Source organism: Phalaenopsis equestris, unplaced genomic scaffold, assembly GCF_001263595.1.
Source record: "Phalaenopsis equestris unplaced genomic scaffold, ASM126359v1 Scaffold000403, whole genome shotgun sequence".
Lineage (NCBI taxonomy): Eukaryota > Viridiplantae > Streptophyta > Magnoliopsida > Asparagales > Orchidaceae > Phalaenopsis > Phalaenopsis equestris.
The window spans coordinates 1052142-1071403 of record NW_018164845.1 but is presented as its reverse complement, the minus strand read 5'-3'; the positions used below and the strand labels follow the sequence as shown (position 1 = coordinate 1071403).

The 19262-nt window shown below is 32.8% G+C and overlaps 1 protein-coding gene across 2 annotated transcripts in view; it reads left to right on the top strand.

Moving 5' to 3' along the window:
* The window catches only part of LOC110026900 (multiple RNA-binding domain-containing protein 1), a 33864-nt gene extending 15065 nt beyond the window's left edge, over window positions 1-18799 (top strand). The window contains exons 11-15 of one of the 2 annotated variants that reach the window (XM_020728102.1): window positions 641-745; window positions 844-945; window positions 1293-1466; window positions 18256-18387; window positions 18487-18799. In XM_020728102.1, the coding sequence (XP_020583761.1) occupies window positions 641-745; window positions 844-945; window positions 1293-1466; window positions 18256-18387; window positions 18487-18651 (678 nt within the window). In that variant the 3' untranslated portion in view covers window positions 18652-18799. Of the gene's footprint in view, window positions 1-640; window positions 746-843; window positions 946-1292; window positions 1467-8043; window positions 8135-18255; window positions 18388-18486 lie in introns of those variants that run through there. The other variant, XM_020728103.1, reaches the window with a different exon arrangement.
* Window positions 18800-19262: the final 463 nt, after the last annotated feature.

Below are 19262 nucleotides of genomic sequence, written 5' to 3'. Positions count from 1 at the left end.
CTCCATGTATTAATATTATGAGAGTGTTTAAATTTTGAAAATAAATGGATATATGGTAAGCAGTTCTTGAGCTAAGAGGATACTATTTTCTTTCAATTGGATATTCTATTTTAAAGTACCGTTAATTCATTTAATTATATTTCTTGGTTCTTCATTTCATTAAATTTTGAAAGTGTAACCAAGCAAATTTTAATTTAACAAGTCTAAAGAACAACTTAGTGCTCGTGTAGTTTTACTAGTATTGTAAGAGTCAAGAATTGTTAAGATGGACTTTCTAATGTTTTTAACTAGCTTGCCTGCGAATTTAATCTGTTATAAGGATTTGGATTGGAGAAACTTTATGCAGATGATGTCATATTAGCAGTTCTTTTCGATGTTTAGAACTAGTGCCAGAGTTTTTTATCCGAGTGCAGCTTATGCACTATTAACGTTTTAGTTTTTTGATACATTTTAAAGCAACCTTGCCATATATTTTAGCTCCCTGCTTCTGCATTCATCTTTTTTTTTTTTTTTTTTGGCATACTGCATTAGTTAGATAATTTTACAATTTCTTCTTTTTTGTAATTTATAAGGTATTTCCTTCAATTTTTTTTCATTAATCTTTCATAATTATCAATGATAATTACCATTTTTATTGCAGTCAAGGTCAGTATTTGTGAAAAACTTGAATTTCAAAACTTCGGATGCTTCCTTGAAAGATCATTTCGAAAAGATCATGAAATGCGGTAGCATAAAGAGTATCAAGGTTTTCTAAAGTGAATCTTTTTTATTTTATTAGAAGTCACAATTTCTATTAAATTATATTTAGCTCACGCATTGCTTCTGCTTTTTCTCATTTTCTAGGTGAAGAAGCAAGTTAAAAATGGCAAGTACTTGTCCATGGGTTTTGGTTTCATTGAGTTTGAGACAGTGGAAACAGCAATAAGCGTATGCAGGGATGCACAGGTAATTTATTTGTGCTCACTATACACAAACATATATATTTTTTTGCATCTATATTTACATATTTTAGGCCTTATTTAACTTTTCTTTCTGTTTTTTACATGTCTTACAATGACTTGTTTCACCTGTTTTCAAGCACTAAAACCTACTGTTTTTCCGCCCCATAGAACTAATAGAAACTGTAAACAGGCTTTTTAAACAATTTGCTTATTTCTTAAGTAAACTCAGCAAAACAAAAGAAAATTAAAAGAAATAAAAAATAAAGTTCAAATTAAGACATGAAATTGGAAATTACGCTGAGCTTAACATTCTCTAATATAAATATTGTGATTATACTATTTCATTTGCAGGGAACCATCCTGGATGGGCATGCATTGATCTTGCAACTTTGCCATGCCAAGACTGATGCTCAGGCTCTGAAGAAAGAAGGCAAAGATAAGAGTTTGACCAAACTGATCGTGAGAAATGTGGCATTTGAAGCAACTGAAAGGGATCTAAGGCAGCTGTTTAGTCCCTTTGGACAGGTAATACATTTTTTTTTCACATCATGTTCAATAGCTAGAATAAGTATTTTGTTACATCATTGAATCTTGGTCGTCTTCTCAATTTCTTTTGAGAAATACTTAAACGAAAATATATTAAGATTGCGCCTAGATTTTCTTACCCATTTGCTAAAGTTTATCCGTCTGATGAATATTCAATCTTTCATGGTTGGATGTCTCAATGGTGTGACTATCTTAATGGTACTACATGGTTGCAATGTATCCTTGTGTGACTTTAAAGTTCACATCAGGTCCATGATCAAATTATACTCGATCACGTATTTCATCTAATTTGGTTACATGATGAAATCATATAATATGTGTGTAGCTTTAACGCTGCGTAATCATTGTTTGTGCTCTGATTGTGATTTCTATATCCTTGGAGGCTTTAAAGGTATTGACTAATTAGTTTCTGCACGAGGTGTTAGTCAAACTTATGTCGGTATTATGTTGAAGGGTTATTGGAAGGGGATATGTTTGTTAATTCTTGCATTCGTCAGCACCATTTTAATTAGATATTTTCATTTCACCTAAAGACAAGACTTATTCCCAGTTTGGTAGTTCTGAATGGGAGGCAATAACCTGTTTATTTATACCATCACCTAATGAAAAAGAGGTATTTCAATAATCGGCTTTTGTAGTTAATATATTCTACAATTTAGTCTTCCTTTGAGTGCATTCTAGGCTTCTAAATAAAGGACTCAGATTGATATGCACATACACTAAATGATCATCCGTTGAGGAATAATTATGTTCTTCATAAGTTTATTGATAAAAAAAAGTATATTTCCTAATTTCTTTTGTGGTAAGAAGATGAACATAATTGAGCCAATAATTTAAAAGCTAACTTTACAGTCTTGGGGAATCAGCTCCATAAACCATCGATCAAATCTTTCCATGCCTCAAGTAGTTATGGAGTTATGAGAAAAAAAGGCTTAATTGAATCCGAAGTACTTGGAAAATTTTAAATCAACCATTAATCTATTTTCAATATTTAAAAAATCTTTAGGTATTTGCTCTTTTTATTTGATATCTTCATATCTTTATATAGGGCAGCGTGATTTGGAACTTTATTTAGCAAAACAAAGTTGTAATATCTGATTAAAGAATGCTACTAATTAATGATATTTCTAATTAGGAAATGAGGACAACCAAGAATAATGATTATGTTAAACGTTATTGTGGATTTTGTGAGTGAGTTAAGGAGCAAAGGGATGTATTATTTTTTTTCCATTCTTGCCCAAGAAAATTTCGGACAATTTCATAGAAAATGGAGTTCTCATTGTCTCTCTTCCCTTTATATCTATATATAGTTCTTTTCAAATTCTCAATCATAAATTTCTATATGTCATACAAAAGTGGAGACACGCATCAACCACTTATAACATGTTATATATTGGTTTTGTAAACAATAATGTAATCTATTTTATTTTATCATAAATTATCTCTATTTTTTCTTCATGAATCTCTACTTATTTGGATATCTTTTTTGGTACTTGCTTTATGTCATTAATTAAAATTGTTTGTTCTTTAATTGTTTTTGAACCGTCTAATCATAACTGTTATTGAAGCAAAATAACTTTATGCTATAGCCAACATTTTAATTTCGTGAACTTAAATGAAAATTGGCAGTTCTATTTGAGGGATTCATGATGAAGCTCTCTATAAAGTTGATATATTTTGTAACATCGTTGATGCAAATGCATATTTCTTAAGTGATCTAATTACCCTTTTGATTCTTTGAATCCCATAATGCAATATTTAGTATAGCAATAACACATTACAAAAGATTATGAGAATATTGAGTCTCAGGGCCCGTTTGGAGCATCAAAATAGCTGCGAGGCGTTTCAAAATTTCGACGTGGGTGTTTGTTTTCTCCGTCTTCGCTACGTTGCTGGATGTTGGTTTTGCTTTTGTATTACACGCCGCCCGCTTTCGCAGAAAATTGTTTACGGCTATGCCCTCCCGTGCCCTCCAATGGTGTTATTTACAGTGTTATTAGCTAGGTTATTTTGGTGTTATTGGTGAGATCCCGCGGTGTTATTTGTGCCTTTTGCCAGAGCTGGTGATTCGAGTTGTTTTGCGGTAGTATTGTGGTGTTATTGGTTAGATCCCGCGGTGTTATTCGTGTCTTTTGCCAAAGCCGGTGATTTGAGTTGTTTTGCGGTAGTATTCAGGTGTTATTGTGATATTATTAACTAAGTTTTTTGGTGTTATTGATGCGTTATGAGGTGTTATTCACGCATTTTTCCTGAGTCGGTGCTATTCAAGTTATTTTGCGATAGTATTCAAGTGTTATTGTGGTGTTATTAGATAGATTTTTGGTGTTATTGGTGAGTTACCCGGTGTTATGCGCACCTTTTGCCTGAGCTGGTGTTATTCGAGTTATTTTTCGGTAGTATTCATGTGTTACTGTGGTGTTATTAGGTATATTTTTTGGTGTTATTGATGAGTTACGCGGTGTTATTCACGCCTTTTGCCCGAACCGGTGTTATTCAAGTTGGTTTTTAGTAATTTTCAGGTGTTATTATGGTGTTATTAGCTAATTTTTTGGTGTTATTGGTGAGTTACGCGGTGTTATTCGCGTCTTTTGCCCGAGCTGGTGTTATTCGAGTTGTTTAGAGGTAGTATTATTGGAAAATAAATTTTTTGCTAAAAAAAATATTACATTTAATAAAAAAATATATATGTTCATTGTTTATTTTTATCATAGTTATTGTAATATTTTTCTTGGAAGATTTGCATACACAACACTCAATTTTTATCTCTTAAGTGAGGTATGTCTTTTTTTGGGCACTGTTAAGAAGTGGTTATTTGTTTCTGAAGTATCTAAATTTTAGGTGTGATATTTCTGTTGTAAATAACATTATTGCACATGAGCAGTCTAGAAACAACTGCAAATCAATTATTTTTCAAACACAAATCAAACAGACAGTCAACTTATCTGGATCAGCTCTTGATCAGCAGCTGCAACTTATCTGAATCAGTTGTTTATCAGCAGATTATCAATAATCTGCAGCTGCCTCAAACAAACCCTCAATCAATTTTCTTGCAGCTATATATACAAACATATTATTAACAATTGCTTGAACCATTTATTTGTGTGAACGCCTAATAATTGCTTATTTGATTTGATTAGCAATAAAACTTAATCTTATATGCTCTTTCATAATTGATGACATTTATAAGGATCTAAATTTTTTCATGTGCATAAAATTAATGGTAGGCCCTCCTTGTGTATTTGTCCAATAATCATTTCTTTTCATTCTAAGTCACCTTTATAAGCTCTAACATTATTTTGATTTTTGCTCATTCTTTTCGTAGCGAAGTTTTTCATAGAAGATTATAATGAATATAACCATTACTTGTGTTGTTGGTTGCAAATGAGAAGATTATAAAATAGTAGAGTTGAATAAATCATGTGAATGTTTCTTGCAAATGATCTCTAGCTTGCAAATTGACTATTCTTTCAATAGAAATAGAGCCTAATTGACGTGGGATTTGGTTTCGCTGGATTTGCTATAGTCCCGAGTGGGATTTCACGACATAGAATCGCAACATCCCGCGATTGTAGGGTGACATTCCTGCCCACATGCAATCACACTTTCAATTTTAGTAGACCCTTTTCTCCTCTGATTTTTTTCTATTTAATTCTCATTAGGGTTTTTTGTTAGCAGGGAACTATTTATATGTTGTATTTTTACTATTTTGAGTGGTGCTAACTTTTGTGTGTGTGTTTTTGGAGACTTTGTTATCTTTTTATACTATTCGGAGTGTTGTATCCTTTTCTTGAATCCTCCTTGCCGCCCATACCTCTTGCTTTTGTCGTTTGCTTGTTGTTACTGTTATTTAACAGCAGAAAGCTGATGTTAGGCAGTGGAAAACAACAGGTTTCCATTTCTAGTTCGCTGTCCCACCACCGACTATACCGGAATTCAGCCGGAATTCAGCCGCTATTATTTCTCCTGCTTTCCTTATGCCTCTTACAACTTACCTAGCCATTTCTTGTACTCTATCAACAATTTTTAGAAGCCTTAGAACAACATCACTAAATTTTTTTTTTTGGATTGTGGCACAACTACAATAAGCCTTTATCCTACTATTTGGGGTCGACTACATAAATTTTTTTTCTCTATTGTGTCTTATTGTGTGCCATATTTTCATTTAATTCTAATATGTTAATATCATTTTTTATACACCATGTCTAAGTCCTTTTAGGTCTTCTTCCAACTTCGGTTACATAATTTAAATCTAAAACATCTACTCTCCTAGTCATTTGGATGGTGGATGCTTAATGTGACCAGCCATCCATGGTGACTCTCTAATGTTGTTTACCATTGGACCTATTACATTCCTTGGACAAATATATTCGTTTTGCGTTGTCTATAAGTGTAAAGCCATTCATCCGCCTTAGCATTCTCATTTCAGCAACATTTAACCTTAATTTTAGGCTTCTTTTTTATAGGCCAACATTCTACGCCATAAGGCATTGCAAGTCTCACCTCCATTTTATAAAATTTTGCCTTTTTAGTCTAAGTGGTTCTTTTTTGTCATATAGTAGGCCCAATCCATTCCTCCACTTCAACCGTCCAACTTGAATCCCACTAATAACATCCCCATCTATATCGCCATCATTTTAAACAATATACTCGAGACATCTAAAAAGTTCATGTATTTTAATGACTTGAATCATACTAAAATTCCATTCTTTGTATTTAGTTTTAGATCTTCTGAAATGGAAGCCTTTAAACTCTAAAGATGACCTCAATAATTTAAGTTTTTTCCGTACTCCCTCTCTAGTCTTATCCATAAAAAGGATGGGGTACATCCTCATGTAAATGTCCACTAAGAACATCCATAACTAAAGTAAACAGATACGGGCTTAAAACTTATCCTTAATATAATCCAATGGAAATAGGAAAATACTTGGTCAATATTCTTGATGTTTGAATAAACGTAACAACTTGTATATATATATTTAATGACTTGAATATAAGCGATATTAATATCTTTCTTTTTTAGAAATCTTCAAAGTACTTTTCTTGAAAGCTTATCTTAAGTTTTTTTCTAAATCAACAAAAATCATATGTATATCCTCCTTACTCCCTCTATATATCTCCATAAAATCTCTCAATAAATATATATCTTTCATAATGGACTTTTCTGACATGAATCCAAACTGATTTTGAAAAATTTTTGTATCACATCGTAACCTATGCTCAATTACTCTGTGGCACATTTACTTAATTCATCTAGAATTTGCATACTCTTAGGCATCTCCTTTATTCTTAAAACTAGGAACCAATATATTCTTTCTCCATCATCAAACATCTTTTGAGTTTTTAAAATAATATTAAAAAATATATGAAACAAAAAAATTTTGCATATCTTCTAAACATTTCTACACTTTTATTGAAATGTCTTCAGTCTACTGCTTTTTCACATTTTGTTTTCTTTAAATTTTTCTCAATTTCTATTTTACTATTACGATGATAGAAATAAGTGTTTTTTTTTTGGATCATGGCAATTAATATCCACTATATTTTTAGCTATAATATAGGCTTGAGCCACTTAGCCTGGAGGAAAGAAGTGTAACCTTCTTATATGCGATATTTTTCATTTTTTATTTTTATTTTTTTTTCTTAGGTTCATAATCTAGTTTTTGACCTGAATTTTTGTGGACATTATGTTGGGACATGATCAAATATAAGCTTCAAGATGTCGGAGAGAGTGAACTATAGTTGTAGATGTTCCCTTGAACTTTCCTTGGCACAATCGACATGAAAATTTTGCATCTCTTTATGCCCTAATTGCTCATACTATCCAATTTGATAGATTATACTTATAGAAGTTGTCTCATTTCTTGTGGACCAACCTAAATCTTGGAAGTCATTATCTTGCTAGATAAAATAATAAAAAAATTAATTATCCTCTATATGATCCTATCACAAAGTATACTAAGCTTCTAACATTTGCTAGAAAATAATCTAATCTATTTGAATTTAGCATTTTATGCAAATTGATCGCAATCGAAGAAGTCAATCCATTTTAAAGGAAAATTCAACAAATGATTTAATGAGATATTCTTCTTAAAATTTTACTAAACGGGCATCAAATATAATACGATTGATTAGTATCTAACAATATTTGGAAATGATTCTAATCAATGGAAAAAGAGAGCCTTTTTGAATGATTTTAGAGGGATGACTTATTTTCTCATTTAAGATTATGTATGTATTGATATCAACTATTATAAAAGAAATTAAAAATTAATTTTATAAGCTGATTAAACCATTAATCAATCTTATTAATTTATAGGCTATTTTTTTCCATTTTATGATATAGATCAAAGTATATGTAGAAGTTATGTTTTATTAAACAAAATCATTATTTTATAAGTAAACAATAATTTTTTGGTTGAAAAAATTCTCTGATATATAGATACTTGTATTTGAATTTTTTTATCTTTTTAATTATGTTCGATTAATATTAAAAGTATGTTTTGATGATTACCAATGAGCAAAAAAGATATCCAAATAACAATATGCTTGTCTTCAGCTTACTTGTAGGACAAACCCAAAAAAGGCTAAAATGAATATATTTGGTTTACTTGACCAACCGCAGCCTTGGATGTGTTGACTGCTGAGAGGTAATGTCTTGCAGGCTTTTTCAGATTCTAAAATGTAAATGATCGTTGCTTCAAGTGAACTATGAATGAGCTTCGTCTCTTCAAAATAATCTAGCTTTCTTGATCACGACTACGTGTATGTTCAAATGATGCAACATTTTTGTTATATTTGTTGTCTTGGAGCAAGGCGATTAAAAAATAAATTTGGTTATGATAACCACTCTTTTATTTTCGCTTAGTTTTTTTAGTAACTTTTTGGCTCAACACATTTCCAATGTGACCCAGTGACCTTGCCATGTCAAAGCCAAATTTTATGGTAAAAAAATTTAACAAAATTTGTTGTTTGTTAGACACTTGTCGGGGTGTGCCGAAGCTATGTTGGCGTGGACACTGACACCATTTAGAGGTGCTCGTGTTTCATAAAATCGACATTGTTGCTCAATCCTCATTAGGTAAGGGCAATCATGGACCAGTTGCGTGGGCAATGAATAACTCCCATACCCTTACCTTCAGGCTAGAGCAGGAAGTGAAGGAGGGATCCCCAAGAATGAGTTAAGCCCAAGCTTGCTCATGAATTGTTTGGACTCAATTACATTTTTTGTTCCCCGAAAGAGTACATGCTAGCTCAAAAATTCTGACAGAAAGATGTCATGGATCAAGATTCATACTCCAATTCTTAGTTAGGCCAATGCCTCATCCGATAATGCATATTGGAAAAATTTGCAAACCCCTCGTGTTCATTATTGGGGTTTTAAAATTGGCGGTTCCCTATTGACAGGATAATGACTTTGGATTTAAACATGAAATGTGATTTATTTCTTATCGTCACAATTAATTTAAGCTTGAAATGAGCTTATGATGTGCATGTTGACGTAATTTTTGCCGGTTGCGATGCTCAAATTTATGCACATGCTTTGTAGGATAGTCTTCCATTGATCGTGATTGTCGTTGGCCTCATGGCCATCAATTGCAACCAATTTGTGCGTTTTTTACGTGATCACTTGATGATAAATCTCGTCAGTCATGGTCACCATGAGTTGCTCGTGTTTGTGATTATGTTTAGGGACCCATTTAGCAATTGCAATGGTGATTTATTAGAGTTTTTATGTGATTTTATGCATATGATATTTCATTTGCTTGAAATATTTTTACCCACACATTTTTTGATCAAGACGGTCTCATGAAACAAATTTTGTGAGTGCATTCACATTGTTGAAGTAGGTTGAATAAGTCCGTTTTTTGTTCGAATTGGATTTTGTTTGGCGTGCATCAAGATACTGAAGAAATAGTGAAGTTACCATTTTTAATATGATATAGTATAAAGATATCCGTTCGACTTCTACTTTTACCAAACAAAATCCAATTCTCTTCATTCGGCTTCTGCTTTTACACATCACACACACAACAAAATAGGAGTCTGTGTGTGGGGATATAACAAGAGCTAAAGGAGGGAGATTGACAGAGCCAAGGATGGATGGATGGATGTTTTAACATTCGCTTGACCATATTTGGACCATTGCAGTGAAGAATAAAAGTATGTAGTGCACCAATGTCTGCCCACCCAAATCAAAATAGTAAGAAAAGAATATTTGATCTTCACTTGACCGCATCAAATAGTGAAAGTAGATGGTTGATCATTGACATGATTATATTTGCAACAACAGGATGAAGAGAAAAGTGTGTAATGTAGCGATGTTTGCCCGATCAAATCAAATTAGCAAGATAGAGTGTCTAATTTCTAATTGTCCTTATTGAAGTAGTGAAAAAAGACTTGTCAATATTCGTCTTACCATATTCCAACTTGATGAAGAACCAAATTGTGGAGTATAACAATGCATATCTAACCAAATTGAAACAGTAAGACAATGTGTCCAATTTTCACTTGATCAGATTGAAATAGCGGAAAAGAGTTGTTCAATGTTCGTCTGACCAAAATAGCGTTAACGAGTTGAAGAATAAAAGTATGTAGTGTATCAACGTCTTCTTAGAAAAATTAAAATAAGAAGACAAAATATGTCCAAACAGTGGAAGTGGATAGTTCAACGTTCGCTTAACAATATTTACAGTAATGAGATGAAAAATAAAAATGTGTAATAATTTACCAATGCCTATCTCACCAAATTGAATCAGGAAGACAAAGGGTGTCAAATCTCTACCTAACTAGATTGAAACAATAGAAAAAACTGGTTAAACATTCACTTGATTATATTTGCAACGAGATGAAGGATCAAAATATTTAGTGTGCAAATGCCTACATACCAAATTGAAACAACATAACAAAGTGAGTTCAATTTCCACCTAAGGGTTTGGTTTGTCTTTTGCAAAATGAGTGTGTTGTATTCCTTTTACAGTGGTTTTAGGAATTTAGGTGTTTGGTCAGAATAATTACATATACATTGTAAAATAGGATTGAATTTTAACATTATTTTTTAGTTCATTTTCCTTGTTATTGAAATTTAGTGAATTTGGCCAAACACTAAATACACAATCATATGTAAAGTGGTTCTGAACGTTGTTGATACCGCCACCCACCTCCAACAGTCGATGCCGGCTGCCAAACAACCAATTGCTCGGGGCCTTCACAGTCGCTAGTGCCCACATGCCGCCCCTGCTGCTCACCCTCCTACTTCCACCCTAAACCATCAGCTACTGACCATCCCATTTTCATCCGCCGTCGCTTCTTGCGACCAATAATTTATACAATTTCTCACCTTCTTTGAAATATTTTATTTTCATTCTACTTCAAAAAAAAAAAAAAAATGAAGTACGTTTATTTTACAATAAATCAAAAAACTTTGAAGTATTTTAAATACAATACATTGCTTCTGTTTTGCTTTCATATTGCATTTAATTACTTTTTAACAGCCCCTTGGTAGTGGAAAGGGACGGTTTAACACTTGCTTGATCATATTTGCAATGGTGAAATAATAAAAAAGTATGTAGTATATTAATAACCGCCTAACCAAATTGAACTAGCAAGGCAAAATGTGTCCAATATCCATCGGATTATATCAAAATAATAAAAAAAGGACGATTCAATCGTTTGATCATGTTCATTACAACGAGCTGAACAAAAATGTGTAAAGTACCAATGTTTGTTCGACCAAACCGAAACAACAATACAAAAAATGTTCACTCTTCACCTAAATTGAAAAAAATGGAAAGGGTTGTTTTAATATTTTCCCAATCATATTTGCAATGACGAGATAAAAAACAAAATGTGGATAAAAGGGGATCTTTTCGAACTATCAAAGGATTAAGAGAGTTGAAAAGAGTGACAAATATAAATTTGAAGGAGGAATCATATGTATCAAGTAAATATTTATCGGTTATATGAATAGTCAATAGAGGACGATCTAGTTAAAGGAAGACCTTCAAACAACATAAATTTTTGCTTGAAGATGAATCAACTGATAGCAAGAAAAGAATCCGGGAAAAATTCTGCTCATGATCTAAGGGTGATGGGCTTCTTAAATCATCATCATCTCTATGGGTCAATCTCATCTTGGCGAGCTAAAGTGCTTCTTAAATTGCTGTATCCATGTGTTGCTTCTGTGGGGAAGCCATAAAAAATAATGTGATCATGAAGCCAATTAAATAGTCAAATAAGACTTTGTAAATTTAATGTGTCTCATAAGGAATCGAGTCAAAATGATTTTAGGGAATCATGGGCTTATTGGGCTTCATTGAGGATATGAAGTGTAAAACTCATGCACGCACAAAATTATCTTGGGATGTCTAGTGAGGAATCTACTTGCAATAACGAGTTAGCTAGTGAGGTAGCGGCCATAGCTAAAGATGTGAACTTCTTTGCTCAAAAGTCATTTCCAAACTTCCATTCAATATTAATGAAGTAATATATCTTATGGTAGAGGACGATTCACCATATACTATAGATTTCTTCTAGTAAGAAGCTGGCAAATGACTTAAAACATATTGCTAATGATTATGTGAATGTATACATTGTGTTTTGGATTTTATGAATACAAAGCTAAACTAATCAAGCAAATAGAAGTTGTTGAGGTATTAACACGTAAGTATACATATTTGGTTCCATACAAGACAAGAAAAATCAAGTGAAAAATGACTGAAAATATTTCAGTCTTTCATAATTGTGTGGAGAAGATGATAGATTTGCTTTGGGTGATGAATGGATCTATCCAAAGATGGTTCATTGTCAGAATAAATAGAGGCTGTATGACGTGAGATCATGATTAGATGGCCATGACTTCATTGAAGCAGGAAATGTCATATTTTCATTGAGAGACTGCATCCCACTAAAAGGTTGGTGACTTCTAAATTGTAATGCAACTTAGGAATGAATGTTGCCTTCACAATGGGCCAAAAACTATTCGAAGGAATAATGAATCTCTCTTAGGGGAGATAGGAGCTTTGTTGAAAGCAAATAACCCATGTGAGACAGGAGAGGACTACATGGGCCAGGCACTTAGGTGGTGACAAAATTCCAGGGAGCAAGCAAGAGTGTGGGAAGAAAATAATCAACTGTGATACTATGTGATAGGACACAAGAACAGTTAAATATAGGCTCATTTTTAAGTCATTCAGAAGATCTCATGCTTGCAAAATTAATTCCGCATGGTCGAGGTCAAATTCACGTGTTCATGGGTTATTTAAAATGTAAAAACTAGTCATGAGATGGGTTGAGACGAATGATGCAATAACTAATGAATGTGTTAAACTGCACTAAACATATAAGGTGGGTTTGAATGAACTTATATGACGTCCTCTGAAGATGAAGAGGGGAGAGGATTAGTTCATCCAATGGAAAAATTGAGTGTCATGAGACGATCACCATGTGAAACAACTTCAAAGACTAAGGCTCAATAGTCAAACATCTTCTAAAGAATGTGATTTCATCATATACACTCGAAGTTCTCTAGGGTAGTAAGCCCTATTGTGAAATGACAATTTGCTAAGAGCCAGGAATTTCTTTACTAATTAATGATTAAAGGAAGCAAACACTTAGTAATGATAAATGAGATTTAAGACGATCAAATGCTCATTGCGAATCTAATGTATCATTTGGTGGATCATGTCTCTAAATGGGAATTAAGACAATCAAATTCTCATTGTGAATCCAATGTGTCATATGGGAGTTCATGTTTCTAAAGTCGTCACCATGAACTGATAGGAAGCCTCTATCAAGCCTTGAACTGGCACAAGCTAGAAGATCTAGTATGCAATTAGGAATAGGGGCATGCAAAATGTAGTAGTGTAACGTAGAAATATATATGCTCTCAAAGATAAGCTCTACTATGGGGAAATGAGATGTCTACCAATAAAGCAACACAAGTGTGATGAGAATAATTCTCGTCAATTATCACTAATGTAAGACTAGGAGCCGATCCAGTATGAGTGCATTTAAGCCAAAAGTCATTAAGAACTTGATCTAAGCTCATAAGACAATTTTATTGCCTGATAGAGGATAAATCATTGTAGCCATGAATTGTATAAAGTAGATGAAACTCTTAAATGGCTCGAGTGGAATTTATCAATTAGCGAAATTATTATAAACATGAACAAAGATTTGAATGAGTTTGTGATGAGTTTATCCAATTTGATATCAAGGAAAAAAATTAAACCGTTCACTCTGCTCGATGAGTTTGCTTGTGGTGAACAATATTTAGGATAAAATGAATTAATATTAACAAGGGACAAGGCTCAGTGGTCAATCTTTCTATATAGAAAAGTAGGGTCTCTATTATTAATCTGAGAAATCATCACTTTAACATATGACATGGACCCACCGAATGGGATGGTAGGTGAGAAAGTAACGACCCTTGTCGGGGAACATGTTATATCTAAATGAGCCAAACTAAGACGAGTGACTATCAGAGAAGATGATACACATGATAATGATAGGAAGCTTCTAGTGGTTAAAGCTTGAATCCTCATATGTCATGTATGAATTATGTAGACTTTTCTTCTTTTTTCTTGCAACCATTTGCATGATTTTTTTAAATCATTTACTTTCATTAGATAGCTTTTTTTTTTTTTTTAGCGTAAAGTATATTTCCAATTGTCAAATATCTTCCAAGCTCAAAAGCAAAGCCGTCACAACCCTCTTAAGTAGCTAGGATATCTTCACAGTATGGATTATATTGTGGGTAATGAGTGTTTCCATATGAGAAGAAAATTTACATGATGAATAACCACAAAGATACCAAACAGACTTTACTTCTTCCTTTAATGTAACATGAGAAGGGGTACTTCTCTACTCTCATGTTCACTTTCTTTTATATATCTCTTTTGTATTTTGTATGCACATCCTTTTTTTTCGTAAAATGTAGTGACATAGGTTGGACTAAACTCAAGTAAGAGTTGCCCAACCCACCATCAGGGAGTGGGAATTTGAATTCAAAGGAAATGATTTTTATTTTTTTTGTTAATCTGATCGTAGTGTTAACCTCAAAGAATCCATCCATTATTATTGAGATGATTAAACTACAGAGGGCACATCACCGTATTCAAGAGATACTTCTAGTAAGGAGCCTAATGGATAACACTAACGATCAAACTATAATGTAGCACATATTATATATAGATTTGGAATTTTGTTATACTGGACCTGGCCAAGGGTAAAAGAAACTAACTGGGGTGAAAATGTTAATGGACACCCTATTATCTCTATAATAATGAAGAACAATGCATTGTGATGTTGATATTGAGATCAAAAGATTTTTTTTAGATTTTGTGCATCTCAGATATCTCATATTTATGGACAATTAAATTGGTGTGTTGAATCTAAAACGATCTTTAATTCAAATTGGGTGGAAAGGTCAATGGACACTATTATCTCTATAATGATGGAGAATAATGCATTGTGATGTTGATATTGAGATCAAAAGATTTTTTTTAGATTTTGTTTATCTCAGATCTCACTCATATTTATTTAAAATTAAATTGTTCAGATAGAAATGATCTTTAATTGAAAGTCATCATCAGATGATCGATCCAATGTTTATAAGGTGAAACTGCATAATAGTGGGAATATTTATTGTATCTATGAATTGCTTTTAATAAAGACCACTATATGATAAGTGTCAAGCCCAAAAGAGCACAATGGATTCATTTGTTTATTTTGAGTTTGATTATATCATATTTGGCTCAAATATGATGATGGAGCACAATTGGATAGGAAGAGAAATCAACGAATCCTGCCCCTTGTTTGAATAACTAAATTTGGTTCAAATGCTTGAAATGAAAGAGGGCCTACAAGAGTGTTATGCGGTCAATGGATCTCGTCCTCTTATTGTAGTGAAGAACAAAGTCATAAAAATGATGATAGGAAGTTAACTAGATTTGAGTTTTGGTATCCTACCTAGATTAAACATGAAAGGGAACCCAACTAGAGTGGAATAAGGCCAATGGGTTGATGGACCCTATCATTAAATGAGAGAGAGTAAGATATAAAATTTTTGATTAGAAAGTAAATAAATTTGATGAAATAAGCCTAACAAACGATTTCCTTTTATGATGAGAATGGTAATATATGATAGATGCTGACCTAAGGTAGAAAGGGATTTTGGGTTTTGAAATCTTAGAACCAACTCAAGAAGGATGAGCCTGGTTGGGTAGAATGATTTCATGCACCTTGTAATGTTTAATCAAAATATATTTGATCATTTTAACAAATGCCACCTTATAAAGGGCAGATGTGATGAGAATGTCATATAAATAGGATTACGGACAATAGAAATATCTACTAATGAGTAAACTCAAAAGCGTATCAGAATAAAAGAAGCCAAAAGGAAACTAATGAAACTACTCACGGTTCAAATATTCTATAACATTACCATATGCGGAGCAGATATTTTGCTCAATTAGTTATTATTGAGATTAGTTTAGAGGTAATGCGCTTGACTGATCAAGCAACCTCAGAAGAGATTCAATTTATTTTGAGAATGAAGAAAACCTATAGCATTCATATGGATATGAATATAGGCTCTATGAAAATAAAGGCCTCAAGGCAGACCTTGAGGATCCATCCCACGCTAGTGCGGTGCTCCAAACAATGGTAGAGGGCACATTGTCATATTCGTAGGCTAGCTCTAGTGGAGAGCTATGGACTAGCCTTAGTCTCTTGTTCACAAGGATAATCTGAAGGCAACATAGGTACCAATCATGATGAAGTGTAAGCAACTTATTAAAGAAAAATCTCCTAAAGTAGTAGCATTGCTATAATTAGGAGATAATTTACAATTGGCCACTAGAGCTTAATAGGAATAAGCCATCTAGGTTTCTATGGAAGGAACTACTCAAAGTAGGGACTAAAGTCAGGCTAAAATTGAACATGCCTATCACAAACATCATTAAGTAGTGGGATGCAATAAGAAAATTTCATTCACTGTATGACTGCGAAGAAGGCCTTCATGGGATAATAGGTAGAGACGACAAGAGATATAAGACCACATAGCTATCTATTTCGGGGGTTGAAAAGGGTGCTTACAATCCAAAACTATGTAGTGTTAACTAGAGCTATGAGAGAACGTCCCTCACTAAGGAGAGGTAAAAGTGTATGATATCTATTAAAACCAAGTTACATATCAAGAGTCGAGCCTACATGGTGAAATCTCCAAGCTGGACAATCAGGAAGAGCTAAACTAGTGTTCTGAAGGGACTAAAAGGTAATCCATACAATGTCTATGAGAATACTGAAGAAAATGAATTAAGTCATGATGTAGATGACAATGAATGAGAAGGTGGAATAGCCATGAAGGATGGAAGCAAAGGAACCTTGGCTATTATAGATAGGAGTGTCAATCCGAAGAATATGCTTACAAAGTAAAATGAGCAAATATAAAAAAATGGATTGAGAAATCTTCCAAACTAGCTTAACAGATGGTGAGTTCATGAATAATTATTTCTTGGCATGCAAAAATTTCAACTTTAGCTTGCATAAATTTTCTATTTTATTTCAATCTTGCGAACATACATTGGATATGTGATTTTATTGAGTATGGTATAAGTTTGACTATCAAATTCTCAGGCAAATCTTGTCGTTGCATCTTGTGAGACATGATTTTTATTATGTTTAACAGTTCTGTCTAATTTTTTTTCATCCACATAAATTGATATTGATTTTTTAAGTGCTTTATGTTTTGGTTAAAAATTGATATGTAGGAAATCTAATTTGTAGAAATTATATTCAATTGCACTTTGATTTTGTGTTTCCAAATCGTTGTTGAACTTTTTAAATTATTTGGATATTTTGGAAACCAATTGTGCTGGAATTCAAATATATATTTTTTAGATTTAAAGAAAGATGAGTTAATTGGTGATTTGTGAACTATAAATACTCAATTTGTTGTGCATGAATCTGATGCATCATTTCAGTTGCATTAGTAAATCCTAATCTAATGTTTTCCTCCGGCACTGTTTACAAAATTCTCAAACTTTGTATGGGTATGGAATGCAATTATGGAAGGGTAGTTTGATCTCTTATGGTAAAGCGAGCGAAAATTTTGAAATTTTAACAACTGAGATCACTTAATACTAGATGCAAATAACTAGTTTTCTCCTTCGGACCAACTTCACCCTGGTCTGATTTATAAAATATTTATTGGGCTATGTAGGAAAGTCGGAAATCTAGACTATTTGGCTGGTTCATGGATAGCTCTTGACATCCAAAATGCATACATTGTTTGGCACAATTTAAGTAAATGCATAGCTCATGACATCCAAAATGCATACTTTGTTTGGCACAATTTTCCATTGAAGGCAACTCTGTAGTGATAACTCTAATTTAAAATGGTCTCACATATTGTTTTCATGTCAATAAAAATTAACCTTTTGGGAAATTTACACACTTAGCACATAATTCTCATGTATTTACACATCCCACATCAAAACTTCCATATTTTCATACATACAGCACTTTTAATTTTAAATCTATGCTTGAAAATATATAATTGACCATTAAAAAGTGGTAACAGTGCTATTTTTGATGCGATATTAAAAATTCCATTACAATGTGTGTAAATTTGGAAGATTTAGGTATGAGATACATAAATACATAAGAGTTTTGTGCTATGTATGTAAATGCCCTTATTTTCTTTATTTAAAAACAATGACGTGTACTCTCAATATCAAAAAGCCTTTTCTTCTTCCATTGGATCCAGATTAAAAGCCTAAGGCTGCCCATGAAACTCGGAAGCCATCGAGGATTTGCATTTGTGGAGTTCTTTACGAAGCAAGAGGCACAGAATGCTCTGCAGTCTCTTTCAAGCACACACCTTTATGGGCGTCATCTGGCAAGATTTTTCTCATTCTCCTCCTACTTTTCTTTGTTTGATAAACAACTTTTATGTGCATACAAAAAAAAACAAAATCTTATTAAAACATGACTACAGGTCCTGGAGCGAGCCAAGGAGGGAGAGAGCTTGGAAGAATTGAGAGCAAGAACGGCCGCACAGTTTGTGGATGAACATAACAGATTTGAAAAGTTGTCTAAGAAGAGGAAAAACTTGAGCATTCTGGATGAAGGAAATGTGAAATTTTCTAAATTGTTAAATTGATCCAAGTGTTGCAGTTTTGTGTTTAATTATGTTAGGCATAGAGCTATTTTTAAAGGCTTTGTAATTTTGCCTAGAGTAGTTTTGTGAACTATTGTAACAAAGCCCATTGAATACATCCAGCCTTCTTAAAATATATTATTTTTTGTTTATAAGCATTGATAAATTGCAATATATATGCCTGTGAAAAAAATTTTCCCCTCTTTTTATGTGATGCTATTGAAGTAATTGATCATTAATCATTTGATGGTGAGTTTTTCAAGCAACGTTGGCTTTCTGAGGGAGATAGAAGGGAAGTAAAAGCATGGTTTGGAAGTATGAGTTGGCCCAATAAAATTTTATTAGAGTTTTTGTTTTGAATATTTGCTAGAAGACGAAATGTCAGTTTCGACCTTCGAATAATTATGTTCTGATTATAGTTTTGATCCTTGTTATTACATAGATAAATAAATGAAGAGGTAATATGGCACTTACTTTATATGAGTAATGAAGCTATGGTAGCTGCAAGGAAATCACAAGTATATTTAAAAGGATGGTACATGGCTTTATGTATGAATGGTATGGGTGATAAAAAAATGTCTCCTTGAAAATTTCTTGTATTAAATTTAAGCGGA